Source organism: Microcebus murinus, chromosome 16 (genome assembly GCF_040939455.1).
Source record: "Microcebus murinus isolate Inina chromosome 16, M.murinus_Inina_mat1.0, whole genome shotgun sequence".
Taxonomy (NCBI): Eukaryota; Metazoa; Chordata; class Mammalia; order Primates; family Cheirogaleidae; genus Microcebus; species Microcebus murinus.
The window spans coordinates 50090683-50116307 of NC_134119.1; the positions used below are offsets into that span (position 1 = coordinate 50090683).

General features: G+C 48.7%; 2 protein-coding genes across 5 annotated transcripts in view; one reads left to right on the top strand and one right to left on the bottom strand.

The window, feature by feature from the left end:
* Positions 1-411: 411 nt before the first annotated feature.
* On the top strand, positions 412-23297 carry NELFA (negative elongation factor complex member A). Of its 2 annotated transcripts, none has more exons than XM_012737436.3 (11): positions 412-957; positions 12043-12214; positions 14003-14164; positions 15730-15819; positions 17285-17415; positions 17511-17580; positions 17909-17997; positions 18915-19026; positions 19787-20088; positions 20240-20339; positions 20431-23297. In XM_012737436.3, exons 1-11 carry the CDS (start codon positions 715-717, stop codon positions 20613-20615), a joined length of 1656 nt encoding a protein of 551 aa, XP_012592890.1. In that variant the 5' UTR covers positions 412-714; the 3' UTR covers positions 20616-23297. The 2 variants fall into 2 exon arrangements, with proteins under 2 accessions (XP_012592890.1, XP_012592891.1); XM_012737437.3 differs by having other exon boundaries at positions 413-957; positions 19805-20088.
* NSD2 (nuclear receptor binding SET domain protein 2) overlaps positions 21734-25625 on the bottom strand; it is a 102893-nt gene continuing 99001 nt past the window's right edge. For all 3 annotated transcript variants that reach the window (XM_012737429.3, XM_012737431.3, XM_075992893.1), the window contains exon 22: positions 21734-25323. In XM_012737429.3, the coding sequence (XP_012592883.1) occupies positions 25052-25323 (272 nt within the window). In that variant the 3' untranslated portion in view covers positions 21734-25051. The remainder of the gene's footprint in view (positions 25324-25625) is intronic.

A 25625-nucleotide genomic window follows, 5' to 3' on the forward strand; every position in this document is an offset into this window, starting at 1 on the left:
GACCCCGACCCCCTACTCTGGGACACGCGTTGCCCCAACTTTTACAAATGACCACCAAGTAACCCGTATGCGGGGCCCCGTGGCGGCCGCGGGTTGGGGAATGGGAAGCAAAGCGCAGATCTAGCCCAGTGGACGGGAGGCACGCTCGGGCGGTCGAGTGGCCTCCAGTCCGTACACGCCCACTCCCCGTACGGCCGGCGCTGTGCAGGTGCTGGCCCCGAAGGGAAGCTCGGCAGGGCTACGGCGCGCCAGCGCAGACGGTAAGTGGAGGCTCGCGCGGGCGACTTCGTCTACGCCGAAATCGGAGGGAGGAGGAAGCGAAGGATGGAAGGTGGGCAGGCCCAGCGGGAGGTTCAGCCCAACTGGGCAGGCCATCCTCCCACGCGCCCAGGCACACGGACTGCAAGCTCCCGACTGCCCCCTGGCCCACATGCTGCAAGGACGCGACGGCGCCCTGACGTCATCTTTCACGGCCGTCCCAAGAGCCGGCCGTGGGCGCCGCCATGCGTTACGGAACCCGACAGGCCTTCCTCTGCGTGTGCCCTGTAGGTCCAACCCTTAGCATCGCTACGAAGTACCAGGTAGGCGCTGCTGCCACGCGGCAACGCTGCTGCTCGAAGCCCCGCCCGTAGGACGCCCTATCCCCGCGGCACGCAGCCGGGTGGGCGCCGCCATGTTGGGGTCCTCGCTGGGGCGCGTAGGCGTCTTCATAAGATGCCGGTTCAGAGGTCCGCAGCTTCCCCCAAGATGGCGTCCATGCGGGAGAGCGACACGGGCCTATGGCTGCACAACAAGTTGGGGGCCACGGACGAGCTGTGGGCGCCGCCCAGCATCGCCTCCCTGCTTACTGCCGCGGTCATCGACAACATCCGCCTCTGCTTCCACGGACTCTCATCGGCGGTGAAGCTTAAGCTGCTGCTCGGCACGCTGCACCTCCCGCGCCGCACGGTAGATGAGGTGAGGCGGGCGGGGCCCGGCCGTGCTTCCTTAGACCCGAGACCCCCAGACCGCCACCTTCCCACCGCGTCCCTCCCATCCCCCTTCTCGCTTCCCCAGACACCCCGCCCGTCCCTCCCCCAGTTGCTCCCACTTCCGACTGTTGCCCCTTGGGGCCCTTACACTTTCCTCCTTCCTCCTCACACCCCCATCCCGGGCCCTCAACCTGTACGCCATCCCCTCAGGGCCCTCACCGCCCCCCACTCCCCCGCAGGGCCCTCAAACTCACCTTCGGAGCCCTCACATCCTGCACCCCCCAGGGCCCTCACCCCTCCAACTCGCCCCCCAGGGCCCTCCCCCTGTCCCCCAGGGCCCTTCCGCCCTCATATCCCCCTGCCCCCCTCACTCCTCCATTCCTTCTGCCCTCACTTCACCCATGACCCTCATGATTCCCCCCACGCACACCCTCCCAGGCCCTCACACCCCAGCCCGAGTCTCGCTCGCCCATTTTCCCTGGCACAGCTGGAGGCGGTTCTGGTGAGGAGGGCCCGGGAGGACTCAGGAGAAAACCTCATTCGTGGCCGGCTGCAACAAGTGGGGCCCGGCCTCGCTGAGCCGGCTCTTTCCTGGCTTTTGAGACTTTCCGGTTAGTCTGTTGCTCCCACCTTAGGAAGTATCCAGGTGTTTAGATCGCTGTCTTTTAGTGCATAGTGAGATTTGTTTTCCCTTTTTTCCTAAAGGTTATATTTTATCCCTTTCTGTAAGCAATAAACTAAATAGTTTTGCAAAATATTGGTGCACTGTAGTTGTTTAAACATTCCCAACTATTGTTGTATTGTTACATAATTATAGGTTATAATTGTTTTTTATTGAGATAACGTATATAAAAGTGCATTTGTTCAATTTAACGAATAATAATAGCTTTGAAACTCACTTCCTAATCTCCACACAGGTTAAAAAATGGAACAGTGCTGGCTCCTCCGCCCTCCCCCATTTTGGAGGGGCGATCATTTCTTTGCCATTCTTCCTAGTATTATCAATTATGCGCATTCCTAAACAGTAGAGTTTGATTTTGCTTGATACAAACTTAATATTATGATACCATGTTGCATGTATTTTGTGTGTGGTGTGGGTGTGTCTTCTTTTGACACCTTGGTATCGGGTCATCCAAGTTGCAGCTGAGGCGGTTCACTTTTGTGTGGTATTCCATTCTCTGAGTAATGTAGCACTTTATCCATTCCATCATAGGACATATTTAGGCTGTGGCCAGTTTTTTTGCTGGTGTGAATGCTGTTACCAACATTATTGTGTATGTATTCAGGTGCCGTTAAGCATGGATTTCTCTAGGGCATAATATCTAGGTGTGGCATGGAATTGTGGAGTGGGGGTAGGAGTTCATAGGATTATGCCAAATTGTTTTTAAAAGTGTTTTTTATCAGGCAAGGCGAGGTGGCTCACACCTGTAATCCTAGCTCTCTGGGAGGCCAAGGCGTGAGGATCCCTCAAGGTCAGGAGTTCTAAACCAGCCTGAGCAAGAGTGAGACCCCATCTCTACTAAAAATAGAAAGAATTAATTGGCCAACTAAAAATATATAGAAAAAATTAGCTGGGCATGGTGGCTCATGCCTATAGTCCCAGCTACTGGGGAGGCTGAGGCATACTGGGGAGGCTGAGGCAGTAGGATCGCTTGAGCCCAGGAGTTTGAGGTTGCAGTGAGCTAGGCTGATGCCACGGCACTCTAGCCTGGGTAACAGAGAGAGAGAGAGACTCTGTCTCAAAAATAAATTTAAAAAAAGTGGTTTTATCAAATTATACTCCTCACCGAAACTTGTCAGTCTGGTGGATGAGTAAATATCACCCAGTGGTTTTAATTTGTATCTCCCCCCCCCCTTTTTTTGAGATAAGGTCTCTGTTGCCCTTATAGTTCAGTGGCATCATCATAGCTCACTGCAGCCTCCAACTCCTGGATTCAAGTGATCCTTCTGCCGTAGCCTCCCAAGTGGATGGGACTGTAGACGCACACCACCATACGTGGCTAACTTTTAAATTTTTTTCTAGAGACTGTCCGACTTTGTTGCCCAGGATGGCCTCAAGTGATCTTCCTACCTTAGCCTCCCAAAGTGCTGGTGGAAGCCAGTGGAAGCTATCTCACCTGGCCTGGCCTATCTGCCTTATTTTTAATGTGGTTGAACAACTTTTCATGTGTTTATTTGCTGTTTGGTTTTCTTTTTTGTGAATTGTCTGGTTTTTTTTGGTTGTCCTTTTTTTTGATCATTGCTTTGTAGGAGTGTTTTGGTGTTTGTAAATGCTAGATACCAGTCCTTTTTCAGTTATATATATTACAAATGTTTCCTAGTGGTGGCTTGATTTAGCATTCTTCCTGGAGTCTGTGGATGAGCAAAAGCTCTTAGTTTTAAGGTAAAGGGGCCTATTCATCTGCCCCTGCCATTGGTGCCAATTGTGTCTCCTTTAGGAAATGCTTCTCCACACACAAGGCCAGAGACCACTCCCTGTGTTATCTTGACTGAGCTGTACAGCTTTGTCTTTCAGTCTTCAATCTTCTGTCTGGAATTAATGACTGTGTGAAGCTGAGAGTCTGATTTTCCACATAAATGTCCAATTATCCCAGCACCACTGATTGAAATGACTTGTCTTTTTTCTGTGGATCTGCACTGTGACTTCTATGGCTCTGTTTCTGAGCTCTGTTCATTTGGGCCAATTGTGTATTGCTGTGCTAATAATCCACTGAGTCAGTTACTGACATTTATGTTCATAATAAGTCTTTTTTTTTTTTTTGAGACAGAGTCTTACTCTGTTGTCCAGGCTAGAGTGCGTGGCGTCAGCCTAGCTCACAGTAACCTCAAACTCCTGGGTTCAGACGATCCTCCTGCCTCAGCCTCCCAAGTAGCTGAGACTACAGGCATGTGCCACCATGCCCGGCTAATTTTTTCTATATATTTTTAGTTGGCCAATTAATTTCTTTCTATTTTTTTTAGTGGAGACGGGGTCTCATTCTTGCTCAGACTGGTTTCGAACTCCTGATCTTGATTAATCCACCCACCTCGGCCTCCCAGAGTGCTTGGATTACAGGCACGAGCTACCACGCCTGGCCCATAATAAGTCTTGTTAGCTAACAGGGCAAACCCTCCCACTTTATCCTTCTTCAAGAGCATCTTTGGCTATTCTTCTTGGCCCTTTGTACTTCAATATATATTTCGTATTCATTTCTCAGGTTACACACAGAAAACCTGCCTATTGGGATTTTATCTTCTTAATAATACTAAATCTTATAATTTGTGAATATGGTCAGATCTATTTAGATTTTCTTTAATATCATATAAAGTTGTATGATGTTTGTAGAGGCCTTCTAATATAGTCCTAAGCATTCATATTTTTTTGTGCTGTTTTAAGTGGTATCTTAAAATTTTATTTTCTGTTTGTTGCTGGCATATAGAAATGCAATTGATTTTGAATAATGAATTTGTGAATAACATCTATGCTAATTGCAATAATTATTTCTATAGAATCTTCTTGATTTTTCTGTATACTTAATATTGTTTTGTTTCTTTTTCCAATTACTTGTTTTTTTCTTGTCTTACTGTATTTGCCAGGACCCCCTTCCAATAAATTGTTTTGTTTCTGATCACACAGGGAGAACTTTGAATGTTTTGCCAATAAACATCATTTTTCCTTTTGTCTTTGGTAAATACCTTTTTCTAGTTGAGGAAATTCTATTCATAGACATTTTTTTTCCCCAAAATATTAATGAGGTACAGATGTTTTTGTTACACGGATAGCTTTTATATTGGTTAAGTCAAGGCTATTAGTGTGCCTGTCACCTGAAGAGTGTTCATTGTACATATTAGGTTTTTACCCCTCCCCTTCTCCCCCTTTTCCTTCTTGATTTCCAATGCCTTTTACTTCTCTCTGTGCCCATGTGTGCCCATTGATTAGTTCTACATTACTGAAGAGTACATGTGGTGTTTGTTTTTGCATTCCTGAGATACTTCACTTAGGGTAATGGTCTCCATTTCCTTCCAAATTGCTGCAAAAGACATTAATTGATTTCTTTTTATTGCTGAGTAGTACTCCATAGTATATCTGTACCATATTTTGTTAATCCAGTCATGAATTGATGGGCACTTAGGTTGATTCCATATCTTCGCGATTGTGAATTGTGCTGCAGTAAACATTCAAGATGCCTTTTTGATAAAATGACTTCTTTTCCTTTGGGTAAATACCAAGTAGTGGGATTGCTGGATCAAATGGGAGGTCTACTTTTAGTTTTTTGAGGAATCTCCATCCTATTTTCCATACAGGTTGTACTAATTTACAGTCACACCAAGAGTATATAAGCATCCATACCAGTATCTATTGTTTTGGGCTTTTTAATAAAAGCCACTCTAATTGGGGTAAGGTGATATCTCATTGTGGTTTTAATTTGCATCTCCCTTAGCTGTGCAGAAGCTTTTTAACTTAATTAAGTCCCATTCATTTATTTTAGTTGTTGCTGTGATTGCCATTGGGGTCTTCATAAATTCTTTACCTAGATTGATATCTAGAAGAGTTTTTCCAATATTTTCTTCTAGCATTCTTATGGATTCATGGCTTCTGTTTAAGTCTTTTATCCATCTTGAATTAATTTTTGTGAGTGGTGAGAGATGTAGAACCTGTTTCATTCTTCTGCATCCATTTCTCCCAGCACCTTTTATTGAACAGGGTTTCTTTTCCCCAGTGTGTATTGTTGTTTGCTTTGTCAAAGATCAATTCACTGTATGTGGATGGTTTTATATCTGGGTTCTCTGTTCTGTTCCATTGGTCTGTGTCTCTATTTTTGTGCCAGTACCATGCTGTTTTGGTTACTATAGTGGTATAGTTCAATGTCTATAATATGCTTCCAGATTTTTTGTTGTTGTTGTTCCCTTTTTTTTTTTTAGAGACAGAGTCTCGCTCTCTCACACCTACTGGAGTGCAGTGGCATCATCATAGCTCACTCCAACCTCAAACTCCTGGGCTCAAGCGATCCTCCTGCCTCAACCTCTCAAGTAGCCGTGACTAAAGGGGTGTGCCACCATGCCCAGCTAATTTTTTCTATTTTTAGTGGATAATGGGTCTCACTTTTGCTTAGGCTGGTATCAATCTCCTGACCTCAAGCGATCCTCCCACCTCAGCCTTTCAGAGCGCTAGGATTACAGGCATGAGACACCGTGCCTGGTTTGTTTTGGCTATCTTTGAAAGGGCTTTGAGGAAATAATAAATGCTGTTACTGGATAAAACCAGTAATCGCTCTGATCCAAAACATCAGCATTGGCACTAAAGGAAGTTTTAGGGAGAACAGATGTGACTGTGAGATAACTGTTGAATATGTAAAATTATCCAACTCACAAGGCTACCATGGGAAATCTTAGAGGCATTTCAGTAATGGGTGAATGAGATAGCTATATATTTATTAGCTGGAATAACAGGCCAGCTGCAAAATGGACTGGTATCCTTCTCCCAAGGATACAGCTATGAAGTGTCATAACAACTGCCTTTATCATTATGGCTACCTTCACTGAGAAACTCTGTTGTCTAAAGTCATGAACTCTTGGAAGCTTTGGAATTTGAGATCATATCAGTAAGAAGGAAACATCCCACTTTTGCTACGTGATTTAAGACACTTTGATACACAGAAGCAGCTTCAATTTCCAACTTAGGTACAGAATATCCAATAAGAGATGTCTGAACTAACATCCACTATTCCCTTTGTTGTTTCCAAAGAAATAGGGCCCCAGCCCACTTCACAGTTCTAATGCTGACCTTTTGTGGAGCCTCACCACCCTGCCTCCCAAAACCCAGCACCTCTAATACCTCTGTTGTTTCTTTTCTGTGGTGGCAAAGCACCTGTGGTGTCCCTGGTGTACAGAAAGTCAGTAACTTGACCTTGTCAGACCACAGGTTTGCACCTGGTAGTCTTAGGCAGATTGGACTGAGTAGTAGCTTCACCTTGTAGGTATTCCGTTCCTTGTGTGTTTTGGTGAAAAAAATTTTAATTTATTCTACAAAATTTGCTGGGCTTCTTGAAATTATGATTATGTTTTACCAGATCTAGAAAATTCTCAGCCATTATCTCATCTGTTGCCTTTGCCCTGGTCTCTCCTTCCTTTCTTTCTGACTGTCCAGTGAGAAGTATGTAGGGCTTCACTCTGTTTTCCATGTTGTTTAACCTCCCTCCTTACCTTGGAATGATTTCCTCTCTCTGTTGCCATCTGGATAATGCCTAACTTATTTTGTTTATGTATTCTCTCTTCTGTTGTGATTTGCTGATTTTTTTTCTTTCCTACAAATCCTCTTATTTTACTTTTATTCCCATAGCTTACTCCCTACTCTCCCCATAAGTCGCATATTCTTTTTAATGTATATCTTTTCCTATGTCTTCTTTAAAAATGTTCTTGCTTTCAGGGTCTTTTGTTTTTTTAAGGTATGGTTGACATAAACTACCAGCATCTAAATTTACAGTGTGGTATGTACACACTTGTAAAACTACCACAATGAAGATAATGAACATACGCCCTGCTCCTGATTCTTTGTAATCTTGCCTCATGCCCCTACCCCATGCTAAGTTGACACTGATTTGTTTTCTGTCGCTTATAGATTAGTTCGTATTTTCTAGAATAGTCTGTCATGGATCCTGCAGTGTGCTTTTGCCTGGCTTCTTTCATTTGGCATCATTACGTGGAAATTCATCCATGTGTGTTAATGGTTTGTAGTGCTGTAGCTGAATAATGTTCCTTTGTGTGGATGTGCTCCATGTGTGAATCTGTCTTTGTGTGGACTATTGTCGTTTCTCTGGGGAAACACTAGGTGAGGGACGGCCAGGCTGTACTGTAAAAGTATGTTTCACTTTGTATGAAGTTGCCAAACTTTCCTATCAGCAGTGTGTGAGAGTTCCAGTTGCTTCATGTCCTTGTCAACATTTTAATTCCAAGCATTCTAATAGGTTTAATTTTGCATTTCCATGACTAATGATGGTGAGCATCTCTTCTTGTGTTCTTTGCCATCACAGGTCTTATTTGGTAAAGTGTTTACATCTTTGGGGGCATATTTTTTTTTTTTTTTTTTTTTTTGAGACAGAGTCTCGCTTTGTTGCCCAGGCTAGAGTGAGTGCTGTGGCGTCAGCCTAGCTCACAGCAACCTCAAACTCCTGGCTCAAGCAATCCTCCTGCCTCAGCCTCCCAAGTAGCTGGGACTACAGGCATTCGCCACCATGCCCGGCTAATTTTTTGTATATATTAGTTGTCCAATTAATTTCTTTCTATTTATAGTAGAGACGGGGTCTCGCTCTTGCTCAGGCTGGTTTCGAACTCCTGAGCTCGAGCAATCCACCCGCCTCGGCCTCCCAGAGAGCTAGGAGGGGGCATATGTTTTTAATTGATATAAATTATATTGTTCTACATATACCATTCAATTAAAAAAAATTTTTTTTGTTTACCAAAGTTGCTGTTCAGCTAATCCAGGGTTGGAAAATTGAGACACATGACCCGCTTTTGTGAGTCCTGTGAGCTAAGAATGGTTTTACATTATCAAAGAGTTGTTTAGAAAAAAGGATTATGTGGCCCAAAGGCCTAAAATAGTCACTGTTTGACCCCTTACAAAAAACATGTGCTGACCTTTGACCTACTCAATTGTTTCCAGCCTCTGTCCTCCCAGTGTGCTGTACTGTCCCCAGCATCAGTAGTATGATGCCTCCGGCTCTGCATGGCAGCTCACGGCTCCCCCATAATTACTGTAAAGATTTGGCATCTGTGCCAGGATGGAATCGTTGGGTTATAGGACATGTGTTTGCTTAATTTGCTTATGCAAGGACATTATGGTGCCCACACTCCACCAGTAGTATCTGAGGGCACCTGGATCCCATCCCCTTGGGCACTTAGAATTGTCCAGTTTTCTGTTTTTGTAGGTCACGTGATTGGAAAGAGCCACATTGTGTTCACTTGGATTTTTCTGGTTCATTTGGGACTTTTGTCCCTATGCTCATTGTTAGGGTGGGGACTGTAATGCGGAATGAGAAAGAATTCTCAACACAAAGATTGGAATAGTTTTAAAGAAAGAGAGTTTATTTTACTTTCCAAGGTGGGGAAGGGCATGGCACATGGGAAAGAAAGGGGTAGTGCAGGCCTGAGGACACCCAGCTTGGGTTTTTTTATTGAGGGTAAAGGGAGAAGGGGAAAAAGTGATTGCTGCCAGCTGATAGTAAAAAGCAGCTGTGTCTGTTTTTTCCTTTTTTAAAATTTTTTTTTCTTTTTCTTTTTCTCTTCCATGAGGCTGGTTTACCAGCATTCTTGGAATGTGATCTAATGAGAGCTGAGGGCAGAGTTGGGGAACTTGCACCACTACTGTCTGCTCATGGCTCTTTGAGGCTGTTAAAAACAAAACTCTTTCAAATAAAACAATTTAAGACACAGGTGGTTGGTTACTCTGTTAAAGGGTTAGTTGTGTGTGATCTTACCCTTTAAAGGGGCAATTATGTGCTGTGAGTTTATTCCTCTGTTTATTTTTTTCTGTTAGATACTGTGTTTCCCTGAAAATAAGACCTACCCATAAAATAAGCCCTAGCAGGATTTCTAAGCATTTGCGCAATATAAGCCCTACCCTGAAAATAAGACCTAGTGATGGGTGTGGCTACGCAGGGAATCTGCACAACCCATGCATTTCGCATTTCATCACAGAGCGGTAAAGAAGAGGAGCAGCCCTTCTCATCTGCCCTGTCGTGACAGCTACTATCCCAGAGGTGACCGGAAAGGTGCAGGCAGCCCCACCAGCAAGGTCGGCTCCCCCTGTCAGGTCCCGGCCATCCTGTGGGTACTGCAAGCTGAGGCTTTGAGGGGAAAGTCTCCTTAGTGAAGTGAGGAGAGGAAGTTCTGCTTTAGGTATTGTGTGTCCCCAGGGGGAAGAAGGAAAGCTGTGGCTGCCATTTTACTATGATGATGTTCCAGAAGAAGGTGACTTAACTATATTTAAATACATGTAGATTGTTGTACCATACTTAAAAAAAAATAACATCCCCAGAAAATAAGCCCTAGGGTGTCGTCTTGAGGAAAAATAAATATAAGACTGTCTTATTTTCGGGGAAGCATGGTATTTATATAGCACTTGCATTGTATTAGGTAATACAGGTAATCTAGAGACGATTTAAAATATACAGGAAGATGTACATGGGTTACATTTAAATACTCTGCCATTTTATATCAGGGACTTGAGTATCATTGGATTTGGTATCAGAGAGGGATCCTGAAGCCAATCCCCCAAGGATACTGAGGGGATCAGTTGGGGATTGGGGCTTTGCTTTTGTCTGGATGTTTGTGTCCCTGCAAAATTCATATGTTGAATTTCTAACCTATAAGATGATGGTTTTAGGAGGTGGGGCCTTTTGGAAGGTGATTAAGTCAAGAGGCCAGAATCCTCATGAATGAGACTAGTGCCCTTATAAAATAGATCCAGGGGAGCTCAGTGACTCCTTTCCACCATCTGAGGACACAACAGGAAGGTACCAGCTGTGACCAAGGAAGTGGTTCCTCACAGGACACCAGATCTGCCAGCATCTTGAGCTTGGGCTTCCAGCTCCAGAACTGTGAGAAATAAATTTCTGTTGTTTATAAACTACCCAGTTTGTGGTATTTTGTTATAGCAGCCTAAAAAAAGTAAGATAGGCTTCAGCATTTATATTTTGGAGAGACAAAAACATTTAGTCCGTAATAGTGGTCTTTTTTATTTTTAACCTCCTGGATTTTTTTTTAATCATTTTTATAAAATTCTGTTCAACTTGCCTCTTGGTAGGTGTGTTATTTTCCTACAGCTGCTGTAACAAAGTACCACAGAATGAATGGCTTAGAACAACAAAAACTTGTTGTCAGCCCTGGGTGACTAGAGTCACAGTGTTGCAGGGCCCTGTTCTCAGAGGCTCAAGGAAAGAATCTGTCCTGGGCTTTTCCTCCAGCTGCAGGCAGCCTCACCTCAGGCCTTCCTGGGCTTGTAGGGGCATCACAGTGGCCCTGTGTAGGGAATGGGGGGCCTATGGCATGGTTGGGGGCTGGGGATGGCAGGTGCCCGCTGTCTGTCACTAGCCAGTCCTCCTGTGTGCCTGAGGAATAGAAAGGAGCCTGGTGCAGGACTCCCTCTTTATTCCTGCAGGGCCTGACTGGCCCCCAGGCTGGGTCAGGTTTTCCTGAAAGGGCTAGGGCCCTGGGGCACTGCCTGGTTTCAGAGGGAAGCCAGTGAGAGTGAAGGGGCAGGTTTTGCAAGGGATGTGGGGAGATGGTAAGATGGTGGCACTGGATGGCTGCAGCCCTCTCAGGACAGGACTTAAGGTGGTCAGGGCGGTGGATTGTCAAGAAGGCCTGTGCTGGGTGCCCGTGTGGGGCAGAGGCAAGACTGGAACATAGCACTCCATGTTGGCCGGCCCAGGCTTGTGGAGGTACAGCAGGGGGGAGCCTGTGGCAGGGTCCCACCTCCCAGGTGCAGCTTCCTCAGCCCCAAGTCTGGCCTGTGGCCTTCCTGGCTTGGGAAGCACGAGGCCTCACACCCGGTCCTGAGGGCTCTCCAGGGGCTCTGGGAGCTCCTGCTTGGCTTCTTTGGTTGACTCCCTGGTCCCTGCAGCCCCCAGGCAGCTGGCCCTGACCCAGATGGCTGGCTGGGGCATTGACCCGGGCACCTCTACTCAGCCACAGGCTGGCCCAGCTCCCCGGACCCCTTCCTCTGCCTTTTCAGACACACCCCTTTCCCTGACAGCTGCAGGGGACTGAGACCCTGTCCCTTGGCTGAGTGAGTTGAGGCCACCTGCCTGCCTTGGCGCTCCCCACCCCACCAGTGGGTTTCCTAAATGGAGATGTCGGCGGCCCTGGCTCTTTGGCCTTCAGGTCTTGTTACACCCGCACACCAAGGATGGGGTGCTGTCAAGGGCTGTCTGGGCTGCCGTGGGGGGCACTACAGCCTCGTGGAGGCTGTTGTGGCTCAGGAAAGCAGGGTGGCCGGGAGGTACAGAGGAAGGGTAGCCTACCCTTAAACCTTGGCGGATGGGGCGGGCATGCTGACCGCCTTCCCACGCGGCAGCATCTCCTCTCTCGGCAGATGAAGGGTGCCCTGATGGAGATCATCCAGCTCGCCACCCTCGACTCGGACCCTTGGGTACTCATGGTTGCAGACATTCTGAAGTCCTTTCCTGACACGGGGTCACTTAACCTGGACCTTGAAGAGCAGAATCCCAATGTTCAAGATATTTTAGGAGAACTTAGAGAGAAGGGTATGTTATATGGCTTCAGTTGATATTGGGAGGAGGGAATGGGTCTTCTTTTAAGAACTTTTTTCTTAAATGAATTTGATTTTTAGAGTGTTATATTGTTCACTGTGTAGTGTGCTGTGGTTTCTAAAATATTAACCACACACACACACCATCCCCTCTCTGTATGCCACTGCCTGGCTTTTTGCCAGTTTTTGAAAAACAAGCTTATAACAGCCCAAGGCCCTCCTCACTGCTCCTGCTCTGCCTGAAAGTGTTTTATTCACTGTAGTTTCACACTCACTGTCTCTACTTGACCAGCTCTGTGAGGGGAGGGGCTCTGCCCATTCAGGTCGCATCTCCAGAGCCTAGAACATTCCCTGGCCCAGAGTTGATGCTCAGAAATGCATGTCAAAATATCAACAATTAAGTAGTTTAGAATATGAACTGAAAACCATTTAGAAAATATTTTCAAGTAGTTTTAAAGAACATATAATGATGGGATAGTCTGTGCCTTTTCTGAATTTCTCTCCTGCTTTGGAGGATTGGAACTGGCAGCCCCTGTGAAATCAAATCTTGTGCCCTTGCTCCTATGAGGAGGAGCACCCAGAGAGCTGGCCAAGAGGCACAGAAGTCAGCCTGACTCTCACCTACCAGGTGACAACTCTTGCACTTTTTAGGTTGTTACTTGATTTATTTTGGGAAGGGGGTTGTTGTTTTTAAGGCAGAGTCTTGCTCTTGTCGCCCAGGCTAGAGTGCAGTGGCGTCATCACAGCTCACTGCAACCTCAAACTCCTGGGCCCAAGTGCTCCTCCTGCCTTGGTCTCCCAAATAGCTGGGACTACGGGTGCACACCACCATGCCCAGCTAATTTTTCTATTTTTGTAGAGACGAGGGTCTCGCTCTTGCTCAGGCCAGTCTCAAACTCCTGCCCTCAAGCAATTCTCCCACCTTGGCTTCCCAGTGTGCTGGGATTTTAAGCATGAGCCATGGCGCCTGGTACTTGATTTGTGATTGCACCACACAGGTGCTTCTGGAACATGGTCTGGATGAGTCCACCCACCCTGCTGGAGTTTCTCTTGGGGGCAGGAAAGGCCTGATACCCTGGGAGCAGGAAGGGCAGAGGGTGGTGAACTCATTCTTCGCAAGTCTTTGTGCTTTTTCTCAGAGTGATTTCTGTAATGAATTTGGGCAGCAGGAGCTTCCATCCCTCTGGGGTTTTTCTTAAGCCCTCATTGCTAGGTGACCGCACAGACCCAGGAAATGTATGTGGCCCTCAGCAACACTGAGGAGAGACCACCAGCCTGGGGACTGAGGGAGAGAAGCCACAGATGTATTCTTCCTGTTGTGTGAGGCTGTGTTTGGTCAGAATCTCATGATGCTAAATTCCTAAATGCATTTAGCTCCCTCCTGAAATAACTGTATTTATGTACACCTGTGTTCTCAGACACCAGTGGTGCTGAAGGCTCACGGGTAATAGACCGACAAGATGTTCCTCGTTCTTTCTCCCAGGCATTTCTGTTTCTGAGCAGCCCCCTGAAGTTCTGATGAGCCTGCCCCTGGGTGGGACACCTGTCCTGGCTACCTGGCCCACTTAGGTAGCCTTGGCTCCTGGGGGTGGTGGGTTTGGAGCAGCATGAGTTGGTTGGAGGCCCACAGGGGACTCAAAAACAAAACAGGAGCTACTACAGCCATCACTAAGGAACATGTGTGGTGCGGTGGCCTTTTCATCTTAGCTGTGAGCTTTTTAGCCGAGGCCACCTGTGCAAGGGTGCTGCACCTCATAACCATTATGTGGTTGTCTCCATGCAGTGGGCGAGTGCGAAGCATCTGCCATGCTGCCACTGGAATGCCAGTACCTGAATAAAAATGCCCTGACGACGCTTGCCGGACCCCTCACTCCCCCAGTGAAGCATTTTCAGCTGAAGCGGAAACCCAAGAGTGCCACGTTGCGGGCAGAGCTGCTGCAGAAATGTGAGTGTCCACCGCCTGACAGATTGCACTTGTCTTTCTAGTGTTTCCAGTGTTAGATTTCTTTTAAGTTCTAAGGTACTGAGGCTTCTTTTCAAGAAGACAATCAGGGATTGGCATTATGTTTTTTTGTTAGAAATTTATTTATCAGTATACTAAACTGTGTGTTCTGAAAACATGCTTTTAGAAACTTCAGAATTTCTGGTTAAGGTGGTGTCTGCCATCTCTGTTACAAAAATGAAATCTATACCAGCCAAGTCAAGCACACTGTCACGTGCAGTGCGTAAGGGACTGGGAGGCTGGCCTCAGCTTCTGTGCTGGATGGACACTGTCCTTAACCTCACATCTCTACCTTGGTCTTGAGTTGCCAGTGCTCTTAATTTGACTTTAAAGATATTTGAGAGGTGGGAGGATTGCTTGAGGCCAGAAGTTTGAGATCAGCCTGGACAACATAGTAAGACCCTGTCTCTACAAAAAATAAAAACAAAAAAGATTAGCCAGGCATAGTGGCACTGATAGTCCCAGGTACTTAGGAGCCTGAGCCAGAAGGATCACTTGAGCCCAAGAGTTTGAGGCTGTAGTGAACTGTGATCACATTACTGTACTCCAGCCTGGGCAACAGAATGAGACCCTATCTCACACACACACAAAAAAAACATCTGACCATTTCATTTAATGTCTTCACAAACAGCATCTTATAAAATGTATATGGAAGATGTTTGCTGGGAAAAGGGCAAGGAAATTGATTCCTCCAACTAAATAACAAAATACAGATTTCAATGAACTTTTATTTTGAATGGTCATGGAATTAATATTTACAACATGTATGAATAGTTTGTTTTCCAAGACTCTGAATAAAGCACCCATAGCTGCTGTGCGTGACTCTTGACTGGAATAGCAGCACCCTGGCTTCAGTGCTGTCCTGGTGGCTTACGGAGCCACAGGGCCCACCAGGTAGCCTTTCAAGGTCTCCACTCAGTCCCTCGGGCCTGGCCCTTAACTCCACAGCAGTCACACCTGCCCTCCTGCAACAGAGCCTGGTGCTGGGCTCTGTCCCTCTGCATCGCAGCAGCAGCCCCAGCTTTGCTGCAGGCACTCGGGGCCTGACCCTCCAGTCTTACTGACCTGGAATTGTCTTCCTCACACGTGTGCGTTGGTGACAGGGAAAACCCTAGACTGTGCCTGCTGACTCGGTGAGGATGGTGCTTCAACTAGCCTGAGCCCGGGGTTGCCCAGGGGCCCCCTCCTGACCTGTGTGGAGCTGGAAAGCCCCCTTGACCCCTCTGCTACCTGCTCGCACCCAATCTCCCAGGAGGGGCAGCTGTGGCATAGAAGCTTCTGGAGCAAACTTACAGGAACGAGGTGTTCACACAGAAAAATCTAACCGTGGTATTTGAACTTGTGTTGGGCTCTCAGCGAACGGATGAATGCTTATTTAGAAAAAATGAAAATTTATACATGAATACTTCTAACTCATCCTTTTTTATACATCAGACTTACTGAGGTAGGACTGACAAGGGTGAGGGCACTGCTTGGATGAGTGCTCACACGCAGCCTTTCCCTGACAGCCACCGAGACGGCCCAGCAGCTGAAGAGGAGCGCGGGAGTGCCCTTCCACGCCAAGGGCCGGGGGCTGCTCCGGAAGATGGACACCACGAGTAAGGCCGCGTCACCCTGCCCCGTGGCTGCCACTTGCTCAGATCTGAGATAAAACACACAGGGCCATGAGGCTTGGCGCAAGTCCAGCCTGCTTAAGGGCCACAGTAAATAGGAGGGTTTGACTTAAAAAACACTACCTTTCCTTATCAGGAAAGTCACATAAATGTGAAAGTTGGTCAGACGCCAGCTCTGGTGAGCATGTGGGAAACAAGAATGATGAATTTGGGGTGTTCTACGAGCTTCTCCACTGGGACAGGGACCTGGGAGGAAGCATGAACATGCTAAGTTGGGGAAGACCAGAATTTGAGGGAAAATACTTGATTTTGTCCCCCTGCTGTCTACAGTGGCTGTCACAGGTGGGGCTGGCAGAGGCAGGTGTAGGCAGACTGTGGCTGCTCCCACCTTTCTGGGCTTGGCCTGCTGGCCCAGGTGCTGTTCCTGTGCTGCGCACCTCCCCAGGGTGGGGAGAGCCTGCAGATGGTGGTGGCCTCCTCAGGAGGTTGCAGCCTGACGGGCAGACAGGAGATGCACCTCAGAGCACCCAGCCAAAGCACTGCCTTAGACTTGCACCTTCATTTGTCCTCCATGATTTGTGCTCACTGCCCTCAGGGTTAGGCACAGACTTATGCAGAATGGAAGACATTGATGACAAGAAAATGGGGTTGTCTCTGGGAGCTGTGGCAGGGAACACACACCTCCAGATGGTGCTGGGCTGGAGGACGTCGTCCTGCAGGGGAAAGCTGGGTAAACACACATCCAGTGTGGCCTGCCCTGCTGGTGCATCTTGGGAGCTTGTCCACCAGGTTCCCATAGTCCCAGAGCATCCACCTGGGGCCTGATCAGTCAGCCGGGACAGGATTGGCTCGAGGAGAGGGCGGTCCTCCTCAAGTGTGTGGCAGAGGCTTGTGTGTTGAGAGACACAGAAGGAAGTGAGGACCCAGAGCCCATCTGCACTGGTGCGACTCTATGTGTGAGAGAAATGCTATGGCTGGAGATGTGACTCCCATTTTTGCTCAGTGTCCTTGGCAAAGATGTCACAGGTTGACTGAAGCCATTGTTCCTCTGGGCAGGCCGACTCTTCCCTTGGTTGGCTGCAGGGAGAGGGCCAGCACCCTAAGGTCCAGGGGCCCCGGGTGTCCTGGCCAGCTGTTATCTCCCTCACCCCCTGCTCACAGAGATGCAGCGAGCCCACTGGGCGCCACAGCCTGGGGCTTCCTGGTGGACTCTAAGGGCTGTGTGACTGGGCAGGTGGCATCTGAGCTGAGTGTCCTTTCCCCACAGTGGTGCTGGCAGGAACACTTTTGTTCATTATAGAAAAGGGCAGAGCACACAAACTGGCTCGAGATGAGCTCCCCCTGCTGTCCTCTCCTGGCAGGCCCATCCCGGGTCCCCTCTGGTGTCAGGGTGCTGGGGGCTCTTGCTGGCCGTTGCCGTGGACGGCTGACTGTGCTGCCCTCTCTCCAGCCCCGCTCAGAGGCATTCCGAAGCAGGCGCCCTTCAGAAGCCCCACGACGCCCAGTGTCTTCAGCCCCACTGGGAACCGGACTCCGATCCCACCTTCAAGGACACCACTGAGGAAAGAAAGGGGTGTGAAGGTGAGCCTGTCCCCTGGCTTCTGGGACCAGCCCCACCAGACAATCCTGGCTTCTTCATGTTGTGATTAAACGTGGAGTTATGTTTGTTTTGGCAGCTGCTCGATATTTCTGAGCTGGATATGGTTGGTGCCGGCCGAGAGGCGAAGAGGAGACGGAAGACACTAGGTGCGTGTCCCGGTGTTCTGTTGGGGTCTGCAGGGGGAGGGTGGCAGCGTGGACCTGCTGTGGCCCGGCTCTGCCTCTGCATTGGGCAGAAAGGATGTGTGGGCCCTTCTCGGGCAGGGCTGCCAGCAGGTGAGACAGGGTCAGGCGGCATTCCTTGGAGCTCCTCTTCCATGACTGGCAAACACCATTTTCTCATCACAGCAGTCCTTTTCCTCTGCCTGGACACTCTTTGGAACTGCGGTCATGAGCCAAGCCTGTGTGGACACTGGTACTTTCTGTACTCAGAGGCCTCTGGGGTCACTAACAAAGATCCCCACTTTGTCAACAGATGCAGAGGTGGTGGAAAAACCAGCCAAGGAAGAGACAGTTGTTGAAAACGCCACCCCAGACTACGCAGCCGGCTTGGTGTCCACACAGGTAGGGTTCAATGCAACGTGGCCATGGCACCGCCTGCGTCTGCCACCAGTACCTGTTTGCTCCCTGTGGTTGCATTTGCTAGCCACTAAAATGTGTTCTGAGAATTTATGTGTGTGTGTGTGTGTGTGTGTATGTCCTATATGTGCAGGTGTGTGTGTGTGTATATATGAGGCAATGAAGGCCACAGGGTGCTAACATGGCCTTCAGACTTGGGTTTGGAACAACCACCTGCCCCACACTTACTGGAGGGGTTGCCTGGGTAATCTCCACACCACTGTGCTTTGGTTTCCCGTCTGTCAAGTGGGGGTGGCAGTGCCTGTCTGCCTGTCTTGCAGGTGGCTGTGTGGGGGTGGCAGATGAGGGTTGGGCCTAGGGGTGCTGGGTGTGGAGCCTGTTCAAGATGTCAGTACCCTGAAGACCTCAGTCTAGCCTGTGGAGGGGGAGGACAGACAGCACAGAATGGCCCCTCCCTCGCATGTCTATGGGAACAGTGTGGCCTTGCAGAGATGGAGGTGGATCATCAGCATCCCCGACCAGGGCCTGGAGAAGGCCATGCCTCAGTGACCATTACTGGATAATGGGCTTCTTTCTTCCTGTTTGATAGCTGTGTTTTCTAACTTTCTTAGAATGAGCATGTCTTCTTTTTATAATAGGCTTTTGTAGTAAGATAAAGCATTATTAATTTTCTTCTTTCCTCAAAGATGGTTGGTTCAGGAGGTTCCCTAAGCACCTCCCTCTTCGTAGACAGGAGCAGCTCCTACTGAGATGGCTTCAGGTGCCAAGGGGCGAAGGGGCAGGAGGCCAGAGCTGGAGGCTGGGGGTCTCGAAGGAGCCTGCACAGCCGGTGTCTGGGGTGGGGGAAGCACACACTGAAAACCTGGCCTCTTACAGGAGGGACCCTAAACTGTGTCTTCCAGAAACTCGGGTCTCTGAACACTGAGCCTGCACTGCCCTCCACGAGCTACCTGCCCTCCACGCCCAGCGTGGTTCCTGCCTCCTCCTACATCCCTAGCTCTGAGACGCCTCCAGGTGAGTGGACAGCAGGCTGGGCAGAGTCAGCCCCAGGAGCCCCTTGTCTGGAGTCCTGGGAGTGCTCTGCACTGGGCCCAGTCTCAGGCCAAGCTCCTGAGTCCAGCATGTCCACCAGGAGATGGTCTTGCCCAGGGGAGCTGCAGGGGGGTGTGGTTCTCACTTTGACATTAGGGTGTCTGTCCTGTTGCTTTCCTTCAGCCTTTGTGAGTCTAGGGTGGGAGCCCCTGATGGCCAGCACAGGTTTCAAGAAATAAATGAAAAGGGTTGATCTGCTTGGCTCTTCCTGGGAGGAAGCAGGGAAATGCCACTGTAGGCTTTACAGGAAAGAGAATCCCGGTCTGGGGTGGCTTCTGCTCAGCCCACCCAGTGACTCCAACTCTTGCTTCTGGGCAGGTGGGAGGGGGAGCTGCGAAGGAGGGCGCTGCCAGGGCTCCCTCACAAGTTGAACTTGAGTTAGTAAATTCTGTTCAGGCTTTTGCTCCAAGCTCAGGAGCTTGGCAAGGCAGCGCAGTGGCTCACCTTGGGGTCAGCCTCTAGGGGCCCCACATCTTGTCTGTGAATCTGGAAAGGTCTGAGACCACTGGCTCTGCCCCTCCTGCTGGAGCTCTCAGGGCTTGTGCCCCTGGCATAGCCAGTGTCTCTGGGTGCCCTGGCCGGGGTGGGGGAAGGTGGAGCAGGTGCATGGGGCAGAGGGCCCAGAGAGCAGGGGGTGTGGGGGTCCTACCCCACAATGTCCCCACCTGGCCTTCCTCACCAGGCCACACTCTGCCTGCAGCCACATCTTCTCGGGAAGCCAGCCTGCAGGCCAGCCGGCCACCAGAGGAGCCCAGTGCCCCAAGCCCCACACTGCCGACACAGTTCAAGCAGAGGGCACCTATGTACAACAGCAGCCTGAGCCCGGCCACCCCCACGCCTACAGCACCAACCTCACCTCTAACACCCACCACACCCCCAGCTGTCGCCCCTGCTGCCCAGACACCCCCAGTGGCCATGGTGGCCCCACAGACCCAGCCCCCTGCCCAGCAGCAGCCTAAGAAGAACCTGTCCCTCATGCTCACGGTAGGTGCACCCTGGTGGGACCCACAGGCCACCAGGTTGTGGTGCTGCTTGGCCATTGAACCTGCTGGGGTGGGGGTGCTGCTGTGCCTGCAGGTAGGAGCAGGAGGTGGCCCTGGGGGGTCCAGACACATACCTGCTCTCCCCCTTATAGAGGGAGCAGATGTTTGCGGCCCAGGAGATGTTCAAAACAGCCAATAAAGTCACACGTCCTGAGAAGGCCCTCATCCTGGGCTTCATGGCGGGCTCCCGAGGTATGTCCCTGTGGCCAGGCCTGGGTGGTACCCTGGGTGGGGGAAGGGCTCCGTGGCCCAGGCACCCACCCAACAGTCCCTGTCCCTACAGAGAACCCGTGCCAGGAGCAGGGGGATGTGATCCAGATCAAGCTGAGTGAGCACACGGAGGACCTGCCCAAGGCAGACGGCCAGGGCAGCACCACCATGCTGGTGGACACAGTGTTCGAGATGAACTATGCCACGGGCCAGTGGACGCGCTTCAAGAAGTACAAGCCCATGACCAATGTGTCCTGAGGGCTGTCTGCCCCACTACTGGCCCTGACCAGGGCTCCAAGGGATGACAGCTTTGCTGGCTTCCAACAGCCAAACAGTGGACACCCTGCAGCCTCTTTGTTTTAGATCCATTTCTCTTGGGTGTTTTGGGCTTTTTTTAAATTTTAATATGGGTTACTTTTTGTGTGATTTAAGATACTTTTTTGGATTCCATGTTACATTTTTGAATGTTAAAACTAACCAAAAAAGTTTAAAGGTCCTGCTTTTAGTGCCAGCTCTGCCTGTTAGACTTTTACCCTTTAAATCTTTTTCTTTTTAATTCCAGTGACCTTGAGTGAGGGCTTTTCCTTGCTAGTGCAGCACTCTCCCCACCCCATAAGGTTGAGGGGACCAAAAGTGGTGCCTGGCAGTGCTGGGTAATGGGATGGGAATGGCCCTGACTGTGCCGGAAAACGGGAGACGACGATGGGCTTCCTCCACCAATAGCGCCTGCCTCAGAGTTTTGTATTTGTCTTTTGTATAGTTGTGGACACTTCAGACAGTCTTTGGGTACCTATTTTCGTTGTAAAACTATCTGAATAATTAAAGTTTAGCTTTTCTAAAGAAAGCCCCCGGAGCTGTGTTTCAGGCCAGCTTGTCCTCCCTGCTCCGGGGGCTCTAGCCCTTCCCTAGGCAGCTGGCAGGTTCCAGGGACACCTAGGCCTACAGGGTGGGTAGCGGGTAGGATCCGCCAAGGGTCACCAGTTGACTTGGGGGCTGTAGTCAAGGGCTCTTTAGCAGAGGTAGCGTGGGGACTGCTCCACTCCGCCACCTGCAGGGCTGGGGAAAGTTAGCTGTTCCTTCTCTCTGGACCATTTCACCATTAATGGGAATTTGGGAACCAAATTATTTTTGAAAGAAGAAAAAAACATTTGCCACAGTCAATTACCTCTTCTCTTTCCAGTATTTGTGTACTTCCCAAGGCTATACTAGCCTCTCCCTGGAGGGTCAAAGGTGAAATGACAGAATCTGAGGCTGGGGAGCCCCTCCTTAAGGGAGGGGTGTCACCACTCTGCCAGATGCCTTGGAATTCAAAGTAACTGGAAAAGTGGGAGAAAAAATTCAAAACACAGTCCCATATAAAATAAGTTAAGAAAAAAGCCTTTAAAAATTCTTTAATACAAAAATACTCATACACAATTTTCCAAACACAACTTTCCACTTTAAATGCTATTTTCCCCCAACTGGCAAGTCTCAAATCTATATTTCAGTATATCCCCCCACCCCCCCCAAAAAGTGAATTTCAAGTTTTAAGTCTAACTATCAGACCTGTGATAGCACCCAGTATTCTTAAAAGGAATCTGACCTTACATTGTATGAAGTTTAGACACCAATAGGCACATTTAAATTTATATTTAATTTCTGAGATGGCACGTCACATCTCAACAGGGTACAGTGACACATGATGCCCAGTGATAGGCATTTTACTAATAGTCATCAACTGCACTCATAGGATCAACATAGTGGCAACTGACCATTTTGTGTTAACTTTAATTAAAACAGGTTTGCCTTTAATTCTTGAAGACAAAGTAGTTGTACAAGATGGGTACTATGCACATCATGGTTCAGATGTCAAGATAAATACTTTGGACATGTCAGAAGCACAAACCTGAGTGTGCACAGGACCTGGGTGGGCATTACTGGGGACAGGGCCATTCCCAGAGACTGGACAACTGGCTTCTCACCACTTTAGGTGCCAGACGAATTTCCCCACAAGTGACCATGTTTAATAACTGCCCAACTGCGTGCGTGCACAGCGTGAGGCACTCCCATTCCCACAGATTCACACATGGAGCTGCTGCCTGACTGTACTCATATGTACGGGTACAGGTTTAGGTATAGATCCTGGTTGGTTTCTGATGCCAAAGAATCTTGCGGTGTTTGGGCAGTTTTGTTTGTGTTTTGCTTCCCATTAATGACAAAAGATTGAAGCTGTTTAGAAAGTCACAAGTCCTCATAAACAAATATCCCCCAGACTCTTAGAGCAAAGGTGGGCAGGTCAGAACATGGGCCATGTCGATGGTCACAGCTGGATGCCTGGTCAACTCCAATGGGGAAAGGCCCTTCAAGCTTGGGGCGGTTACCCCAAAGCTTTGCTTAATCTGGTTTATAAACTGGTATTCTAAAGATTTTCAAGGTTAGTGTTATTTGCACATTAACAGTTTTTGGAAAGGGGAAGGAACCATATTTAAAATTTTTGCAGTATTTCCTTCAGAAAGGTCATAAAATAATTTGGAAGTAATATCAAAGTGACTCAAACATCCTAAGATTTTACTACTGTCAAACACAAAAATAAGTTAATCTGCTCCCCCAAAGTGCACTGCAAAACCAATTCCGATGTTTTGACTTATGCAGAAACCCCTCCACTGGTAGGAAAGGGTCTCTCAGACAAGTGACAGCATCTGCCCACACCTGTCCGAGGGGCCCCCAGGGCCTTGGCTCCAAAGACCTGTCACTGCAGCAGCCTTCCGAGTTCAGGGCATGAGGAGCATACACCTGTGAACCAATCCAGTATTTTCTGAAGACAATCTGAGAGAAGTTAGAGTTCTAAACTGAAAAAGGACTCCCCACTGCCTGTCTTACCAGACGACTGCATTTCCAGAGGTAACAGCCTACACATGGAGAAATCAGCCAACTGCAGAGCTCCTGTCTCCTTCTGGTCCCTTTTTGTTTGGGACCATGACAAAAGGGCTAGCGGGACAGCCACCAGTCAGTAGAACTTCCTCCCACAGTCAGTGCTTTGGGGAGGTGCTGAGCCCCATAGGTCCTCACACCTGAAACCCAAGTGTGCAGGTCACAAACCCACATAGTCAGTCTTAGGTCCAAAGAAACACTGCACTTTGATAAGGCAAAGAAAGATAACATGAAAGAAAAGGAGACCTCATTAGCAGTTTTCAAGGGTTCTGTAAACTTTCCTACAAAATGGATGTTCTCAAGTTATTTTAAGAAAAAGCCAGAAAAAAAGCAGCTGCTGCTGAGTGTTCCAACCGCCCTCCAAGACAAGGCAGCCCCTCAGGGCACACATACCTTCCCCTTCCCAGGGTACTCCACACTTCCCAGGGTCAAGAGGAACCCCCAGAAAAGAAGAATCAAGTCTTCCAAGAGTCTATCAGAATATAGTACTTGGATATTCCTCACTTTGTAGGGCTGGACCTTTTAATAACTAAAAGATAATTGAAATCTCACAGGGGAGTGGGTATCAGACCTGGCCCAACACAGATGCCCACACGTGTGCACGCACACCCACCTGGTGGAGAACAACTGAGATTGGCACAGTTCAATGTTTCTAGTGACAGACCCACAGAGTGCTGAGGTGGAAATCACTTCAGATGGCAATAGCTGGAAACTCTGGGTCTCCTCAGACCACGTGCTGTGTCCCTTGGGGGGTGGTGCCTGCAGGGCCCTTTGGGATTCCCTAAATTACCACTACAGGCAGACTGCAGTTATCACACCCCTATGGAGATGACTCCTGCCTCGGGACTCAGGGCTGCACCAGTAAATACACTTTTCAGTTGGTGGTGATTTGTGGAATGGGTTTAGCAAAAATATATTGAAAATAAAAACCAGAACTAGAAAGGAAAAAGCCAAATGAAAAAAATATAGTTTCCCCCCAGATGTTAATAATAGTTCAGAAGATAGGCCCAGGTGAAAAGGGGCGCAACCTGGCCAGGCTGGGAAAGGCTGCTCTGGGTGACCTGCACTCAAGGTGGACAGGTTACTGGCATTTAGTTCAAATCCATGAAGAGAAGAAGCTACAGGAGAAAAATCTTACTACAACACTATCACTATCTGCATGGCCAGCTTCTCACTAGGATGGGAAAGAAGCATTGAGGAAAAATTCACATTAGTACCAAAAAAAAAAAAAAAAAAAACCCAGCTGTTTCAAAAGAGCAAAATAATCAAAATCACGGTTTCCAAGGAATCCAGGGTCCGAGTCCTTGCACAGGCCCACCCTGGTCTCTCCTGAGTGATGACAACGCTGTAAGCGAAAGCAGAGTAACATTAAGGTCAGAGTTAATAGTGATGCTTTAGAAAAAATACTATTCTATACACTTCAGATGAGATAAAAAACATTTCATAAGCCAATTAACTTTCAATCATAACTTTAACCTAAAAAAATAGAGTGGGAGGGAACCTTGACATTCTTAGAAATTCAAGTGTTGCTGTAATGCTGTGTAGTAAGGCTGGTTTGTCCTGGAACGCCGAGCTGTAGCTCTGACGGTCATCAGTGCAGACGCAGCGGACGCTGCTGAGGATGGCTCAGTGGTGGGCAGGCGCTCCCTCCCGAGGAGGCCTATGCATCTGTCCTGGCGGCCGTGAGCTGGGTCCTCGGGGCAAGTCCCATGCTTGCCCTCTCCCTGCAGGAAGGGCTGGCCACCCCACACTGCCCCTGGATCTGGCCAAGCTGCCACCTGATGCTATTTGCCTTCTGTGACCCTCCGCCAACACCTCCTTTTCTTCCTCTTCCCCTTTGACTTCACTGGTTCTGGAAAGGGTTTCTCAGTCTTGGCACTTCTGACTGATTCTGGCCCCAAGTCATGCTCACAGCAGTAGGACTGCCCATCCTTGGTAGAGCTGAAGGCTGTCCCATCTTGGTGTTCCTTACAAAATGAATTGGGGCAAAGGTGGCAGAACGAAGTTGAAGGTTTGCCACACACATCACAATGATGCCAAGGACACTCCCACTTCCCTGCAACAAAACACAAGATATTAGCGGACAGAAGTGACAGGATCACAACTTTAACATTGTCATGGTTGAAGATGATTTTTAGAACTGTCTAGTCAAGGGCACACAGATGACAACAACGCTACTGGGTGCAGTGACCAGGGATGTGTGGACAGGGCCATCTCCAGCTGCCCCAGCAAAAGGTGTGGGCTCTCTGGGCAGAGCCTAGAGTGCCCACACTCCAAGTGCCCACCAGGCTCCTGAGCACCAAGTATCGGCTTCTCTTTATGTTTTGGCAACTGACTGAGTAGCTGTGCTGGGAGCAG

Coding starts and splice junctions, on each gene's coding strand:
- NELFA (XM_012737436.3), top strand. CDS start 715: ATGCCGGTTCAGAGGTCCGCAGCTTCCCCCAAGATGGCGTCCATGCGG. Junction 14,165..15,729: donor GGCAGAGCTGCTGCAGAAAT/GTGAGTGTCCAC, acceptor TTTCCCTGACAG/CCACCGAGACGGCCCAGCAG. Junction 15,820..17,284: donor CCGGAAGATGGACACCACGA/GTAAGGCCGCGT, acceptor CCCTCTCTCCAG/CCCCGCTCAGAGGCATTCCG.